Source organism: Cygnus olor, chromosome 3 (genome assembly GCF_009769625.2).
Source record: "Cygnus olor isolate bCygOlo1 chromosome 3, bCygOlo1.pri.v2, whole genome shotgun sequence".
In the NCBI taxonomy this organism is placed as follows: domain Eukaryota; kingdom Metazoa; phylum Chordata; class Aves; order Anseriformes; family Anatidae; genus Cygnus; species Cygnus olor.
This window is the reverse complement of record NC_049171.1, coordinates 23,724,296-23,742,512: the sequence shown is the minus strand read 5'-3', so window position 1 is coordinate 23,742,512 and position 18,217 is coordinate 23,724,296. Positions and strand designations below refer to the sequence as shown.

Genomic DNA, 18,217 nt, shown 5'->3' with positions numbered 1-18,217 from the left:
TTCTACTGAGATCCTGAAGTTCAAACAAATATGATTTCATAAGTTTAAGGAGGAGAAAAAGATATCTTAATCCAATCAATTATCTATATTTATAAACATTTATAAATCACATTTATGGTATGGTTACCACTCTAAGAATGGCTCTGTAGGTCAGGTTATACAGGCCGTTACTTCTGATTCTAGTATCCTGCCTCTTCAACTTTCTTCTTCCATCTTCTTCTTTAGATAAAATTTGACTCTATTTGGAAGCTTGCTATAAACAAAACAAAACAAAACAAAACAAAACACTCTTAGAAAAAAGTACACCACTCTTAGAATAAATCACAGAATCACAGAATTGTAGGGGTTGGAAGGGACCTTGAGAGATCACCAGGTCCAACCTCCCTGCCAAAGCAGGTTCCCCAGAGCAGGTTGTGCAGGTAGGTGTCCAGGCGGGTCTTGAATATCTCCAGGGAAGGAGACTCCACAACCTCCCCGGGAAGCCTGTGCCAGTGCTCCGTCACCCTCACTGTGAAGAAGTTCTTTCTCATATTGGTGTAGAACTTCCTGTGCTCCATTTTGTGGCCATTGCCCCTTCTCCTGTCCTGTTATAAAAGTAAGAAAATATTTATTTCAGGTCTAATTTGAGCTGAAGATCCAGTTTAACCTGCACCAACACGATCAGAAATACACCACCATGTCCAGTAAGGCTATTTGATAGTTTTTTATCTCCACTTTTTCCCCCAAAAAATTTATCACTGAATCAAGAAGCAATGTCCAATGACAAACTCAACAAAAGATAGCATCTTTCCCCAAAAGGTTTTCTTCCCCCTCCCCAACTGTTTTTTTTTTTTTTTTTTTTTTTTTCATAGAAAAGCTTGGGGAAAAATAAAAAGTAAAGAAAAAGAAAATTCTCTAACAATACTGCTTATTGATTTTGCATTACAATGATAAAGTGGATCTTATTTTTAGACTAAAGTGCAGGATTCCTGCCTGAGCAATTTTGTACTTTTTCAAAAATAATCTGAAGTGGTGCATGCTTAAGATGAGAACAAAGTTGAATGAAAGCAGTTGGGACTGGTCAAACAAGAAGTCAGGGAAGTGTGTCATGGAATGCAGATAGGGTAATATTGTATAATTTCTTACAGAATAATGCACACCCAACAGAGTTATGGACACAGCAACAAGCACTCTAATATTTATGTGTGCGGAAAAGTGTGTATATATGCACAGATATAGTTATGTTTATATTTATTTGTGCTAACATGTATCAGTTAATATTATGACGTGAATGGAGTTCAATCCAGCTGGCAACCGGTCATGAGTGGTGTTCCCCAGGGGTCGGTGTTGGGGCCGATCCTCTTTAATACCTTTATTGATGATTTGGATGAGGGAATTGAGTGCACCCTCAGCACGTTTGCAGATGACACCAAGTTGGCGGAAAGTGCCAATCTGCCAGAGGGTAGGAAGGCCCTGCAGAGGGACCTGGACAGGTTGTATCAATGGGCAGAGGCCAATGGAATGAGGTTCAACATGGCTAAGTGCCAGGTCCTGCACTTTGATCACAACAACCCCATGCAACACCACAGGATTGGGGCAGGGTGGCTGGAAAGCTGTGCAGAGGAAAAGGATCTGGGGGTGTTGGTCAATGCTCACCTGAACATGAGCCGGCAGTGTGCCCAGGTGGCCAAGAAGGCCAACAGCATCCTGGCTTGTATCAGGAATAGTGTAGCCAGCAGGACCATGGAGGTGATTGTCCCCCTGTACTGTGCTCTGGTGAGGCCTCACCTCAAGTATTGTGTTCAGTTCTGGGCCCCTCAGTACAAGAAAGACGTCAAGGTCCTGGACTGTGTCCAGAGAAGGGCTATGAAGCTGGTGAAGGGCCTGGAACACAAGTTGTATGAGGAGCGGCTGAGGGAACTGGGGTTGTTTAGTCTGGAGAAGAGGGGGCTCAGGGGAGGCCTTATTGCTCTCTACAACTACCTGAAAGGAAGGTGTGGGGAGCTGGTGGTTGGCCTCTTCTCACAGATAACTAGTGATAAAACTAGAGGGAATGGCCTCAAGTTGTGCCAGGGGAGGTTCAGGTTGGAAATTAGGAGACATTTCTTCTCAGAATGAGTGGTTAGGCATTGGAACGGGTTGACCTCACCAGGGAGATGATGGAGTCACTGTCCCTGGGGGTGTTCAAGGAAAGGTTGGACCTGGTGCTTAGGGACATGGTTTAGTGGGTGACATTGCTAGTAGGGGGACGGTTGGACTAGATGATCTTGGAGGTCTGTTCCAACCTTAATTATTCTATGATTCTTTAAAATGGAAACTATTTTCCCAAACCACAGTTCTCTGCAATCCTAGCAAAATCCAATTCTACATGGAGAGCAATCCAAATTATTTTGAAGTGCCCTTTGAAAACCCCAGAGAGAGAAAGAAAATTCATCTTAAATGCATGGACTAATAAGTATTTAATTAATTTGAAGATGATCAACAGCAAAATGAGAAGTTGAGAAAAGCAGACAGACTGATTAGAGCACTCATCTATGATATGGTACACCTGGATTCAAGTGATCATAGGGAAAAAAAAATCTACAAAACTACCTTTTGATATGTTTCTAGTTTTTAAAACACAGAAAAGAAGCACATTATTTGTTTTTGCCTATCCAAAATGAAGTCTATACTAAACAAAGTTTGATAGAAAGTAAGCTGAATATTTTCATAGTTAAAGAGCTGGCTTCTCTAGATTAGAATTAGATAAAATCAATGAGTTGTCTGATGAATGTGTAATGCTACCTTTGTAACACTTAGCTATGGATTTGTTATTTATGAATCTGACATCTTCGCAGCTTGACAGTTGGCATTGAGATAATTTATTTTCAAATTTGGCATTGGTATACTATGGCTTATTTTTATATTTTTATCATTAAGACATTTTAAAATGGTAACTTAAAAGTCTTATTCCAAAAACGCATTTAACTAACTTCTCATATTAACCATATATAAATATCTAAGCATATATCTGTGGAAGTAATCAATTATGATTATTTCATGGATGTGTTTTCTGTACTGAAGAATTTTATTAAATGAGGTACAATTACGTACTTTTTCACAAATGAGCTACAGAAAAATGCCATTTAATAAAGAATTGTATGAAGAACTGCTTCAGTGATATTTTTAATAAGCCATGCTAAATAATTTATGCCCATGGTTCATTTAGAACTGTCTAAAGCTGCAATTTTCTTTAATTGATAAGCCTTATGAAATGTGACTTGAAATGACAATATGTCATTTGTTGAGAATTTATAAAATGTCACTTAAGTTTTTAATTGCATCTATTCTGTTGCTAGTGATAAAGGGTAGGGAAATGATTGCAAGTTACATAACAAGAAAAAAACTTTTGTGTATTACTATGAATTTTGTTTTAATTTACACCTGTTTTTATCAGTACTGTTATAACAGTAATGTAGTAAAATGATCTTTCACATGAAGACCTCTTGGTATAAACTAAACTCGAAGAGCCAATTTTGATCATTTAACTTCAGATTACAAATTCCTTTTAAAAAGTTATGAGTTCTGCTTTTTTTTTTTTTTTTTTTTTGCTTGTCATGCAACAAGCAAGCATTTTTCATTTGAATAAGCATTTTATTAGCTTTTGTTTAAAAAAGGCATATAGAATACAGAACATTGTACTCGTGAAGTCATTTGGTCATTTGTATGGGAAGGAGAGGAAAGTCCAATAAAAATGATTGAATGTTCAAAAGATATCTAAGCCAATTAAAATAAGGCTCTTTTCTAAGATACTGTTTCTGTTCTTACCCCCATCCTTGGATATCTGTTTAGCAGAGCTTGCTTGTAATAAGATCTAATTTATTTAAAACACAGCTTACCAAAATTACCAGATTGTTATTTTTGGTGAAATGGCTCTAATTTCAAGAAAAGTGAAGATTTTTCATTATGTGCAATGATTCCATAGTGATTCTTTTGATTTTTGTATACATGAACTTGATGGCATGTTTGTTACCTGTTTTATCTAATCTACATGTATTTGCAATATATATTTTTTCTGTCAAGTGGTGCAAGCCACATGTATTTGTATGCTTACTTTATATGATGCATGTTGGCTAAATTCAGAGCACTTAATTCCTGACTACTGAGAGATCCAAATGTTTGTAGCTTTACACTTCAAGTAGTCATTTATGCTGATACAAACAGCACTTTGTGAAGTTGCTCACAACTTCAAAATAACCATGAGTGCTTAGAATTAATTACTTGCACATTTTAAAAAGCAATTTGTTAATCACTTAAGAGTTTGTATTGTTGAAGCCTCAGGCATTAGCTACTATAAAATTACTCCAAGCACGGTGATGCATTAAGATTCTCATGCAATGTCCTAGCTCTCTGTTGTGGTTTAACCCGGCCGGCAGCTAAACACCACACAGCCATTCGCTCACCCTCCACCCTCCCTCTCTGGGATGGGGCAGAGAAACGGGAAAGTGAAGCCTGTGAGTTGAGATAAAGACAGTTTATTAAGACAGGAAAATAATAATAATAATAATAATAATAATAATAATAATAATAATAATAGTACTACTAATAATAATGTGTATGAAACAAGTGATGTACAATGCAATTGCTCACCACCCGCCACCCGCTGACCGATGCCCAGCCTACCCCTGAGCAGCCGGCCCCCCCCCACCCTGGCTAGCCACCCCTATATATTGTTTAGCATGATGTCAGATGGTATGGAATACCCCTTTGGCCAGTTTGGGTCAGCTGTCCTGGGTCTGTCCCCTCCCAGCTCCTGCTGCATCCCTAGCCTGCTCGCTGGCAGGACAGAGGGAGAAGCTGAAAAGTCCTTGGCTTGGTGTAAGCACTGCTCTACAACAATTAAAACATCAGCATGTTATCAGCGCTCTTCTCATTCTAATCCAAAACATAGCACCCTGCCAGTTACTAGGAGGAAAATTAACTCTGTTCTAACTGAAACTAGGCCACTCTCTCAGAATTATCAAATAGAGAAGCCCATGGCCAAGAGGTCATCAATGCAAGCAAGCCAGCTAGCTCTCATGCCAGCTCGTGAAACACAGCTCATGTCCGTATAGCCAAACTGTCTAAGTAGTGTGGCCACATCCTGCCTGCCTTAGTTTCAACATTCAACAGTCTGGTTGCCTTAGTCTGGATGCCATCTCTGGGTGAGGAAGTCTCCAAAGTACAGACTTCTGGAACATGGAAACTATGTCAGAGGAAAGACAGATTTCTCTGTTCCAACCTGACTAATGTTCCCTTTCCGTTTCTGAGCTAACTTGGTTTGTTGCAGACCTCTTAGAAATGCTGTTCCTGAATAGGTTAAAAAGCTGTGCATGCCTCTGGGCAGATATCTGGAGTAGCCTGAGTTCCTCTGGTTTTCATTGGTAATGCACAGTGTATAAATTTAGACTTCGATATGTGATTGCCAGAAATAATCAACTACATAGCCTTCCTTGTCAGCAGTAAAAATCAAAGCTTTACAGCTCAAAGCTTATTCCAGGGCTCTGCAGCATAAACACTGAGTAACATTGAAATTACCACTAGCATGTTACTTAATATCAGTATAAACACAGTGGGAGATGGTGTCATTGAGGATGTTGTCATAACAAAATTTAACAGCAAGCAGCCAGTACCAGAGTTATGGCTGACCTAGTAAGTATATTACACATCTTGCTGGCTGCCCTGGATGGGAAAAGCCTGTTTGTTGTCTTTGAAGAGTACAGGTAGAACCTGTACGCTTCTATTAACTGGAACACTTACTCGTATAAGTTTATGGTTCTTAAAATAAATAAGTCAATAAACAAGTCCCACAAAGTTAAGGCAAAAAAACCCAAAAACACAAAGAGTGTGGAAATCATCAGGTTTTTTTTGTTTTTGTTTTTAATGATTCACTCAAACTCAGATACTGATGATGACCACACTGGAAATCGATAACTTGCTGTTAGTTTCTGTACTGAAGTATTGGCATATTATGCATCGAGTTAATTTGTTTTTCTTTGCTGGGTTAGATGATGATCTGAAATTAAGTACGTGAAAACTGTGCAGTTTAAAATAAAATGGAAGAAAGTGTAATTTTAGATATTATTGGATAATAAAACTTGATTCTCCTTTCTAATTTCTTATTATATGATTTTTAAATTCTTCTAGTCTTTGCATGTATTATGCTTCAGAAATTTTGACTCTGATCCCTGACTATCCGTGAGTTCTTTAAACTTCACTTCCTTTCACCTTTTGTCCGGCAGATGCTCAATGGCTCTTTCAATATACACTGTACTAAAGGCCAGGAACTGAGGGAGGAACAAAAAAAATATCAGGGCCCAGAAAGTAAGACATGAAATTTATTGAAAAGAGAGAAACGCAGCTCTGAGACATTTGTGTGCCAACAAATCATGACACTTACAAAGCTTGAGGTGGCCAAGGATATATACATTTATTCATGCCAAAGTTTACTTAGAATATAGAAAAAGTGAAGATGACTAATTGAATCACTTCAGCAGTTTTTTCTCATCTTTATAATCAAAGTAATGCTCTGTACAGTGCTTAAATGTTAAGAAATTATTCTGCTTCTGCCTTTCTCCCAATTCTCCCTTTAATTTTAGTCTCCTAAAATTAGCTATTTATCCTCTTTTATTAGTCTCCTTTTTAAAATGCCCAACCACAATATTCATCTTCCTTTGATTTAAATGAATCCTTTTTCCTTCAAATCTTCCTTTAAAACTCACTTTCACTGACAGACTTTCAACTGTGATTGAGAGGAGCTGCTCTACTCTTACCTCTATGTTGCCTTAATTGTCTTTTCACTCATTATCCTAAAAAGACTGTAAGTACCTTGTGCCATGAACCTTGTCAAGCTATTTGTTTTTAAATCACGTGCACTTACTAGTATGTAAATAATGTCTAATAATAATAGCAGTAAGTAGAGATGACAAAATGGGTAAAAAAATGGAATGCTTCTCGTCTGATCGTTCACCTATGCAGAAATATTTTAATTAGCGTTGTTGTAGCTTTCATAGCCACATTATAACACACTGAAAGCTACTTGATGAGTTTTTAATTTTTTATGCCAATGAATTGCATGGATGACATGTTCATTAATTTTATTTATTTATTTATTTATTTATTTTTGTTAAAATGTGTTTTAATAACAAAATAACTCTAAAGCTTTCAATGAAATCTTAGGGGAATAGGAAAAATACAAAAAGTGTGCTCAATCTTTGGTAACATATTGACATTCCAGACTGAACAGGAAATTATTTTGCTCTTTAATTTATGAAATTTTATTAATAACTTTAAAATAGTAAAAATGTTACTAGGTGATGATAGGTGAACCTTGGAAAGTCCATCTGGGAACAAAATGTTCTGAATTTATTCACCATGTATAAACATCCTGTTTCAGAACAAATAGCTATAGAATGGCTTATGTGATTTTATTAATGCCTCCTAGTTTAAGACAAGAGTTTAATCTATAAGAATATAGTGTTTTTTTTTTTCTGCATTTTTTTTAATAGTTACTAAAGAAAATAAAATGTTAGAAAACAAAAGTACAATATCTTTTTAAAAATTCATATCACAGAGAGACTAACTGTATTTCTGTGCCCAGTTCTTAGGCTTCTTCTGTGGATACTTTCACACAACCAAAGTACATTTTCTTCAAATAGCCTCATACTTGGTGTCTATGCTGAATTTATGCTTGTTTGCAACTTGATTGCCTCTAAAGTCTCACCAGCAAGGGGAAAAAAAAAGTCAAAACACAAACCAAAAATCTCTGCAGCTTAAATTCCAGAGAATGTTCTGTTATATTCACCTGGATATAATTCTATGTTTATCTATATTATTGTATGCATCTATTTGTGGGTACTCTATGCATAGCAGAGAAAAGCTTGATTCAGTATGGCAGAAACAGGATGATGTTTCATGTATTTAAAATAAAACTTCACTACTAATCACTATTCTGTTCATCAGCTGAAGGAGCTTGTGGAGGGACACTACGTGGGACAAGTGGAACTATTTCAAGTCCTCACTTTCCTTCAGAGTATGAAAATAATGCTGATTGTACCTGGACCATATTGGCTGAACCAGGAGATACCATTGCTTTGGTCTTTACTGACTTCCAGTTAGAGGAAGGATATGACTTCTTAGAGATCAGTGGAACAGAAGCACCATCTATATGGTAAGTCAAGGATCTTGTAATGATCCCAGTTTCTTTTGTTTTCGTTTGTTGGTGAATATTTTGAAAAGATATTTAAGGGGAGCTTTTTATTTGTGAATAATGACCATTTTGTTATGAATTTTCCTTTGGTTCCTTTCATCCACCAGAGCTGAAAACAGTTTAATAATCTGCTTCTGCTTCTTTCCAAATCTTCATTCTTCCTCTTCCTTTTCTCCAGCTTTAAGAATTATATTGGTAAGGTATCTTAGCAGTGAGCATTTACTGATGTTATACATTTGAACTTGGTATGAGAATGTTAACAGATGTTGTATGTTGAACACTAACTTACCATGATATGGTTCTTAGTGGGCAAAATTCAGCCTCACAGAAAAACAGGAATACAGAGAGAGCAAATGGATGTCATCTTATTTTTCTAAACGGGTGGTAATTCAGTCCTCATTCAGTACTCATGTATGCATGTTTTTTTATCTTATGTAGACTCACGTTAAAAATGTTGGCTTAGCAATATTAGAGCTTAGCAATATTAGGGTTTAGTAATTATAATACTGAAACTGCTTTCTCTGTACTAAGCTGATAGTTCTTTTTATGGGAATGGATTAAATTGTGGAACAGTTTGTATTGGGATTTATCTTCAAGCTACATATACAGGCTTTGTATTTTTTTCATCTCTGAGAAGAATGTCTTGTGTTTGACATATGTGCCATTGCTATAAAATGTAGCCTTGAAAAAACAAACAAACAAACAAACAAAAAAACAAACCACACACACACAGACCTGCTACTCACAGATGGCTGATGGATATTATCTTCAGAATGCCCTTTCTGGAGATCTGATGCAATCTCGCTCTTATTTTAACGTCATGACTCACTAAGCAATGCAATATATTTTGTGAAGTTCTACACAGCATCTGATCTGTTAAAAAACTCTATCAAATAAAAAAGTGCAGAAATCATTCCTGTCAAATATATAAAAACTTTGTTTTGGGGATGCTCCTGGATCTCTGTCACAAGATTACTCTCCCACATTTCCACACAACCAAAAGTTGTATAACAGCAGTCACTGAAGTAGTTTTGTATCAGATTAGGTGCTCATATCTGACTGTCTGAAATTCAATGTGTGGCAACCTACTTGTTTTTCTCTCATGCACAAACACGCACTTCAATTCATCAATTGCATTTTTTTGTTGTTGTTATTCTCTGTTCTGAGGAGCAGAAATTGAAATGCGTAAAGGAAAGAGCTGTCCGTTCAGTTTTGTGTGACAGGCTCTAATAGATACCTAACAACATATTTGTAACTTCATTGCAAGAAATCAACTGTTACTGAACTTGATAATATAAATGAATGAATAATTTTACATTCTATGATTCTATGATCCTTATGATTTATAGACAATCACATATACATATCCATTCTCCAGAAGATTTTTTATAATGGATGATGTAGAAGAATAATTAGAAAGCAAAGGATGCATATTCTGCATTGATCTAATAAGATATTGATCAGTGCTACTGTTGGAAATCAGAACTATAATAAGAATCTTCTTTCTCCTAGAATTCAGTCTGAACATTTTTGTCTTTTCACCTGATACTAGCTTTTTGATTGGAAACATTTTTTAGAAGCTAAACATTATTACGAAAAATTAAGGATTTATTATATGTTCCTAGGATCATTACTAAAAGTTTGAAGAAGCTATGAGAAGTTTTATAAGAAATGTTTAAAGGGTTATTGGATAATTTGGAAAGAAGCTACACATTCAGCTATATTTAAATCAGAATGGTTACCATAGCGACATTAGAGACATGATAAATGTAGTGCATGTTGTAATCTATTAAAATCAGCTGTGCTCTGTGCTTTAATGTGAAATTCTTCCATACTTAAAACTAATGGTCTAGAGGTGTTTCATCTTAAAATATGACTTTTTTTTCACTGCTCCCTTTTATTGTATCTGGCATCATGTCAACAAATTTCTGCAGTAATTCTGTGTTAGAAGGCACATATTCCGTTAGCATGAATTGGTAATTATGATTGTTCTATTTGCTGGAGAATAAGCCAAATATTTTCCTATTGAAAAGCATAGAAACATGGCATTGCAAAAGTTAGAAAGAGATGGAAAATAAAGAAGAAAAGATCAAATTAGTGATTCTTTAGTGATCTTAGTATGTAGTACAATTACCCTTTGCAGATAGGTTATAGGCAAGGTTATAAGCAGTTCTAGTAGGATTACAGTAAAAAATGGATGGACTTCTAATAAACAATTAAGTGGAGTGGTGGAAATGCTAGAACAAGTAGAATCTACATGCTGAGGAAAAATAATTTGATGTATCTATAAAATATATTTATTATATTATATGCCTCACATGTTTCTAAACCTTCTTTAAGATGTTCAGTTAGTTTCCATGTTATACAGCTGATTGTAGGTTTGTATTCCAAAGCACTGAAAAAGAACAATGAGGTTTTTTTTTTTTTTTTAATCTTTTTTTACTCATGAAAGATTATTTGAAAATCATGCATGCAATCCATCCTAATGGTATTCGCTTATAAAAGATTCAAGTGACATTACCTCACTATTCATTTTATGTCCATGATACAGTTAGAGTGTCCAAAGTTATTAAAGTTTTTTGTCTAAGTAAAGTGCAGTTATATAGGTCTGGGTCTTGAATGGATGTTCACATATAGATGAACACATTTTTCTTCCTGCTTTGAATCAATATGACTGTCAACAGGCTTAAAAAGATGAACGTTAGTGTTTGCAAAATGAATGTGAAGCAGGTAGAACAGATTTTTTAATCTGTGGAGGAAGTAAAAGTATTATTAGAATGTAGATGAAAGAAACCTTTTTGAATTTGAATTGCTTGCTTAATTTGCTATTACATAAAGGAGCTTGAGATGTAAAACATGTTTATCTTGAGTTGGTAAGCTCTCGTTTGCGATGCCAAGAAGAGTACTTCTGGGAGCATATCAGAAAAACTGTTTATTGGTATGTCTGGAGTACATCTCAAAGTCCATCAATTGTCTGAATTTTTGAAAAATCTGAAGGGCTCCTCTGTGGTTTATTATTAGAACTAAAATAAAATTCTTATTTACATGATTTCTGTAAATTAAATCTCTCTTTTAAATAGTTTCAAACATGTCTCTTTAGATTCCAGCTAAAGTTATATGCTATTTAAAAGTAAATCAAGGTTGGATCTAGAGACAGCATTAAGAAGTATGTAAAATGATGTAAGATCAGAAATATATCACTCGGGGAAAACCTCTCAATGACTCTTCCCAAAGACTGCCCTTCAAGACTGATATACATATGTACATATATATTTAATTTGGACTGAGTATTTTCAGGTGAGGTAAAGCAATTCACATGGCCATAGATAAGTCAGACACAGGCTTTTCCAAGCAAGTATGTCTTTGCCATAATTTTTGCAAAATTAGAAACGTATTTCACAAAAAAAATATCTCTGATATTACAATTTGCATGAAAGGTGATTATGATGATAAGAAACATTCTGCAATTACTACTTTTGAACTTGAAATCTTAATATTGAAACTATTTTGTTCTAATTCTTTCTCCTTTACCTTACTAATATTATCTGACTGCTTCCATTTAGACCCAAAAAATTACTATGCTTTTTTTTTCCCCCCAATTTTTGCTAATAGAAGAGAATGAATTACACTTCATACATTATTTTAGTCCAAATTAATTTTCTAATACTATTTAAAAATACCTTTAGGATTATTCTGACTTCCTTATAAATCACTTCAAATCCTAGTGAAAGGCCATAAAAATGGTTGTGAATGTGAGAGCGATTTGGAAGCAACAGTAATGAATTGCTATATACTTGGCATATGGTTTGACATAAGTAGCTGGAGTCGTCTGAAACCCTCTTCTTGTTTCTGTGTAATGAATTAACTCTTGTAACTACTGGGTCATAATAGTAATTTGTGTTTCTTAAATACATACACCAGTACAAGCTCTTAGATACAGTTCAAATCAGTAGCATTCCAATCTATGTATTTCCTGGCTTGTTTATAGAGATCTGTCTTAATCTTTCCATCTGTATTGTGAGAAGTCTACAACAAAGTAATGCATGAAAATATCGAGTGGAGTAAATCACCTTTTTAATAGATACCCATGGAAGCAGATCCATATGTATGAACTGAATAGTTATCTCAGAATTATATGATTATACAGCTGAAGAGCACCATCTATTGGTTTACTGTGAAAAAGTTGCTTGTGGCAACTTCCAACAAAGTTGTTATACACCAGACAATGGTTCTGGATGCACCCTTGAGAATATAGGTCTCTATTTATTTTCTTTTCCTTTTCCAACAAACAAGAAAGGATGTTCCATGACCATGGAACAAGAGGAAGGCAATCAGATTCCAACTTTTTTTGCTTTAGAATACTGTTAGATTACTTTATTTGAATCAATTTATTTATTTTAGCCTCTTTGAAGAGCTGCTGCCAGACATCCCTGTTTGTCACCAATGAAATTCTACTGAAACTGCAAAGCCATTTGTTTATATTGGAGATGCTAGTAAACAGTTATCTTGTTACCTGCTAGTTTTAGGAAGCTCTTACCTTTCTCTAGGTTTTAACCCAATTTTCTTTTACCTGTTTTGGTTAGGAAAATTGGTCCTGTAAATATAGTCTTCTGTACTTGATAATCTGTCCATCTGATCTGCAATGAACATTTCATTCTCATATAAAAGAAAAAGAAGTTGCATACTTACCCTTGAATTCTATAATTCTATTAACTTCCACATTGCAAAGTTCCCAGTTGTTCTCTCTCTCTCTCTATATATATATATATTTTTTAGTCTACCACATCTGAAAATCAGCAGTAATGCTGTTTAGTACTTGAATACTCTGTTTAAAAAGTATATAGGAATACTAAATACTTTTTTAACTGTCTTAACATAGAAGATAATACTGTTCCAAAAAGCCAAGATACATTGGAAGGACAAAGATACTTTTAGGATGAGCAAGAAAGGTAGTATATGTATTTGTATGAAGAACCTTACGAGACTAAAAAATACAGTGAGCACGATGGAATATGAAACATTTGCAATTAATAATGTTTCCTTCTCCGATTTGAATTAAAGTTATGTTCGTGAAACATGACAGTATATTTATACTAACTGATTTCTTCCATACATCATTTGTTCAGGATCCTGTACCAGCACATATATTCATTAGGCATATTGCATGTATTACTGACATTAAATGACAGAATCCCCAAAGTAATATGGCAAGTTCCATGTCTCTTTTAAAGACTCCCTTCCCTTTCCCTCCTTCCAAAATTTTCTGATTCTACATCCTCCTTCAGCATTTGCTGCCATGATCAAACTTCTAAGCTTGAAATCTGGTAAAATTTATCCCAAATAAGCACTGACACATTCTAGTCAATCTCCTATTCCTGTTGTTTTTTAGTAGATTAAGGTTTTAAAATCATACTCTGCCTCCTTAAAAACAAAACAAAACAAAAAAAAACAAAAGCAGGGGGGGGAAAAGAAAAAAAAAAAAAGAAAGAAAGGAGAATAAAGACAAAAAGAAAAAAAAAAGAAAAGAAGAAACTCAGCCATGTGATATTGTCGTAGTCAAAATGATGTATAAGCAGTTTGCAAATATTGTGCTGAACTTTACTGCCTCTGCAGATCTGTAGTCTTGGAGTGAATGTCTCATTGGTCTCAGAATTGTTAAACAGTCTTTGAAAGGATTATCCCACTAACAGATTAGGGGATTTGGAAGGAAAGTAACTACAGCGTTTTGCATAGAAGGCATTTATGGCACCTTTGCCACTAAACAGGGAAACCAGACAACTGATATCCTCTAGTTCTTAAAATATTGCTTTCCAGAATCTTTTAAGATTCCCTGAGGGGGAAATAACATGTTTTAACTCAGTATCTATATCCAGTTCTTTGGCATACCAGTTGCTATATCCAAACATATGCAGATAAACAGTTTCTTCACTCCTACGATTTTCCCATAATAATTATTAATAAGCTCATCTCATCAGTGATGTATCTTGTACTTTGCTATATTTACCAAAATCATCATGTTCCAAAATGGATTTTCTGCAGGCATTCAAATGCTTGCTTGAAAGAATGAATTATCCACAGTTCTGAGTATATTGCTAGCAGACTTGGGAAAATACAGTGAACACTGCTCTTTGTCTTTGGAGTCCGTCTTTGGAGTCTGAGCCTGCCAGAGTTCAAGAAGTGTCTGGACAACACTCTCAGACATATGGTCTGATTTTTGGGTGGTCTTGTGTGGAGCCAGGAGTTGGACTCGATGATCCTTGTGGGTCCCTTCCACTATTCTATGATTATATGAAACTAAAACACAATGTAGATGAGAGGTAGTGAACTGTGTCTCCCTTTAGCATTTCCATAGGAGGAAAGATGAAAAATGGAATATAAAAAATACTATGGCAAATAAAGCAAAGCTGCAAATAAATTCTTATTTTAAGACAAATTGTTTTTTATTTACTTTTCCCCATTCTAGATGTTGTCTTCCTTTCCCTTTCAGCATCCTGAAGGTATTTTTACTTATTTACTGACTTTAAATTGTTTCAGATACAATAAAAAGTGTGTGGATTTTTTTGTTGTTGTTTGTTTGTTTTATTGTGATTATTATAGTGTGTATTAAATACTATAGGGTAATTTATATGAGGACATGAGCTTTGCTGGTCACAGTGAGGCAGATTCAGATTCTAATTGAATAATGAAGACAAAGCCAAAGAGTATCAAAGGTAACCACTCAAAAATAAGCTGAAATATAAGATCTGAATTTGTACATGATCTCTGAATTCCTGGCACTGCACTGGAAAAGGTGGAAGTAGTCAGGGCTTTGAGTGGGGAAGCTGGGAGACAAAAGTGAATCTAACATAAGAAGAGTTTTGTTTGGGTAGATTGGGGGATAGCTTGACAGATTTTAAAGAGCTGGTAAAGTTTTGGAAACAGCTTCAGGATGGGGTGAGGGGTGTCTGGGAAATCTGAACTTCAGAGTAGCAGTGATGAGAATTTGGGGCAGTAGGTCAGATGAACCTTTGCAGGGTGCCATCCCAAATGTGCCTGGGAGGTGCACTCAGGTCAGAGCTACCACCTGCACAGAGTGAGCAAAAACATCCTAAGCACACAGGAAAACCACCATCACTAATCACCACATTGATACAGCAGGCATATCCTCTTTCCTTTCCTCTTCCCCCAAAACAGGAATTTCTTGGTACATTTTCCTCTGCTGTGCAGGACAGCAGTGAAGCCTGGCCTGCCCTCTTCTTTCCTGTTAAATAGTTGGTAGCCTTATCAGCATCCTGTGATTTTTTCACCAGATACTTGTCCATGTAATGATGGCAAGTGATGAAATATGTATGTAGTTCTTTTGAGCTTTAGGTAGAAATGTAACAAAACACTATAACATTCATTTTGGAACACATCTTTACTTTGCATTGTGTTTTGATCTTGTGTTCAGAGATAGATGTGATGGAAATAATCTGATTTAAAAAAGGGTAGCGTTCTGATGCAAAGGCAATTTTTTAAGGCCCTGTTAATAAAGCTGCTTAGATTATGGTAATGTATCATTTAGAGATCTTGAAAAAGTTATTACGTTTGTGTTTAAATAAAGCATATCTGAAATGCATTGCTTTATCTTTTGTAATATCTTCATCCTAAATATTATACATATGTATATTAAGAACTGTGTAGATAAAAGTATCGGCAGCTTTTGTAGAGATTCTTAGCCTAAAACAGAGGGTGGTGAATTAACTTGATGTTAGTATTAGTGACTGTAAACTAATATCTCTTGCCTGTGTTATCTGTACAGACACAGAGACTGCTTAGCTGTTAACACCAGCATGTGAACGGTGTATGAAGTGAGAAGTACAGAAGCAATAAATTGATGCTTAATTCACAACACTATTGCTTTCTTTGCACCTATTCATTTACAGCCTACTGTGCTGAAGAGGTATAAAGGCTTAATTCATAGCACATCACAGACTGACAGGTATATGAGTGAGAGAACTCACTTAAGGAAACACTATGACCTACAGTATAATTTTCCACCACGTTTAAGATAACATAAAAAGCACTAGATTTTTAAAATTAAGTATGTGAACAAGGTTTAAATACATTAACAGAAAGCTTGGATTGCTTACCAACAAAATACCACTAACATTACTATCTTTCTAAACAAGCTGTCTAACCCTGGAGACTCAACATGCACGTAAAATTTCCTTCTACTGCATCTATTGTATTGTTCTAAAATATGCATATGGGTAGCCTAGTTTTCTTGCAAAATTCTTGACAGTAAAATCAGGAAAATACATTCTAATGATGAAACAGCTTCTGTCAGTATATTCAGGCAATGTTAGAAGCTTTTCTTAGAGATATGTATGGATCATTTTGTTTCTTCCTTTTAGGCAGTACCTACATGGTACAGTCAGCTTCAAGTGTAGCATCTTAGTAAGACAAAATCCACAGATATTTTGACTTCTTGAAATCGAGATTTTCCTTTTTTTTTTTTTTTCCCCCCATTTTTGCCATATAGCCCTACCAGGGATTCTAGATCTATTTACAATTACATTGATTATGAAAAGTACGTGTACTCCATTATGTTTCCCTATAAAATATTCTGGAACTGAAGCTGGGGCTGGCTAACTTATACCATGTAACTGGAGTTGATTAATTTATATCAGGGAGGGTCAGGCTGGGCGTTAGGAAAATGTTCTTCACTGAGAGGGTGGTCAGGCACTGGGACAGGCTCCCCAGGGCACTGAGCCTGCCAGAGTTCAAGAAACGTTTGGACAACGTTCTCAGAAACATGGTCTGATTTTTGGGTGGTCCTGTGTGGAGCCAGGAGTTGGACTCTATGATCTTTGTGGGCCCGTTCCAGCTCAGGATGTTCTATGGTCTGTACACATCTATGTTAGCATGTCAGAAAGAAATAGGCTAAAAATTTACAGAAGAGTAAGAGGCTAAAAATTTACAGAAAATGTATTGTGAATATTACATCTGGCTGGAAAACAGAAAGGCTTTTTACCCTGGAAAGCCTGAGCCAAATTCTAATTTTGTTCCTGGTACCTAGTTTAGGTATAATAACAGAAAAAAAAAAAAAAAAAAGGAAAAAAAAGAAACCCTACACCAAAATCAACATATTGAAATACTGAAAAAGTGTTCAGTTTATGGACAATCTGCACACACACCACCTCTTCATTGCATTACTACCATACATATTCCACAATTCTTCAAAGCTACAATAGCATGTAGTAGTGGCCTCTCTTCCCATTAGTGAGGATGAAGGACGGTCCCTTACCAGACTTGTCTTTTGTAATGTATGGTGTCTTTCTATGTTAGAATTGTAATACCAGCTATTATAATTTTCTTAAAGATAAACTTGTTGGTTTTTTTGTTTGTTTGTTTTGTTTTCTTTTGTCTTAATACATATTGTGTTATATTTTATTTTTAAAAATGTTTTCAAATATTTGAATATATGAAAAACTGGTTGGTAGAGGTTTGCATACTTGAATGCACTCTTACTTTCCAGCAAGTTTAACAGCAAATAAAATGATCTAAGCAATTAACTTTTTTTTTTTTTTTAACAAGGGTAGAATTTTAGAATATAAAAAATAATGTATGTCTGCTTTTTTTTCTTTTTGCCCTGAACATTTTGAAAGCTTCTAGTAAAGTATAGAGCATAACAACATAATGTTTATTAGTATGTTTTTTGTTTAGCTTTGTTTTGTTTTCCCAACAAGATGCACATACTCACTCAGAAAATCTATCTGAATCTGCATTGCTAACTTGTCTGGCTAGCTAACCATTATTTCCATGGTTGTTCTACTAAGATCAGTGCTGTAGTCCACATTGGCCAGAATAAACTCATCAATGAACTGTTCTTACAGTAATGTTAATAAATCCCTTGGCCCCAGGTATCTCTCTTTACATAGCACACAGAATGCATTGGTTACTTTTTGGACTCTAAAATGTTAAATTGAATTTAAATAACATGTTTATTGATGGTCACTTTTTATAATTTCTGCACAGTAAGTTAGTGTT

The 18,217-nt window shown here is 35.2% G+C and overlaps 1 protein-coding gene across 4 annotated transcripts in view; it reads left to right on the top strand.

Annotated features, from left to right (window-relative positions):
• The window catches only part of CSMD1 (CUB and Sushi multiple domains 1), a 1,148,093-nt gene that overhangs the window by 575,054 nt on the left and 554,822 nt on the right, over positions 1 to 18,217 (top strand). For all 4 annotated transcript variants that reach the window (XM_040551456.1, XM_040551454.1, XM_040551453.1 and 1 more), the window contains one exon: positions 7,960 to 8,167. In XM_040551456.1, coding sequence (XP_040407390.1) covers positions 7,960 to 8,167 — 208 coding nt within the window. The remainder of the gene's footprint in view (positions 1 to 7,959; positions 8,168 to 18,217) is intronic.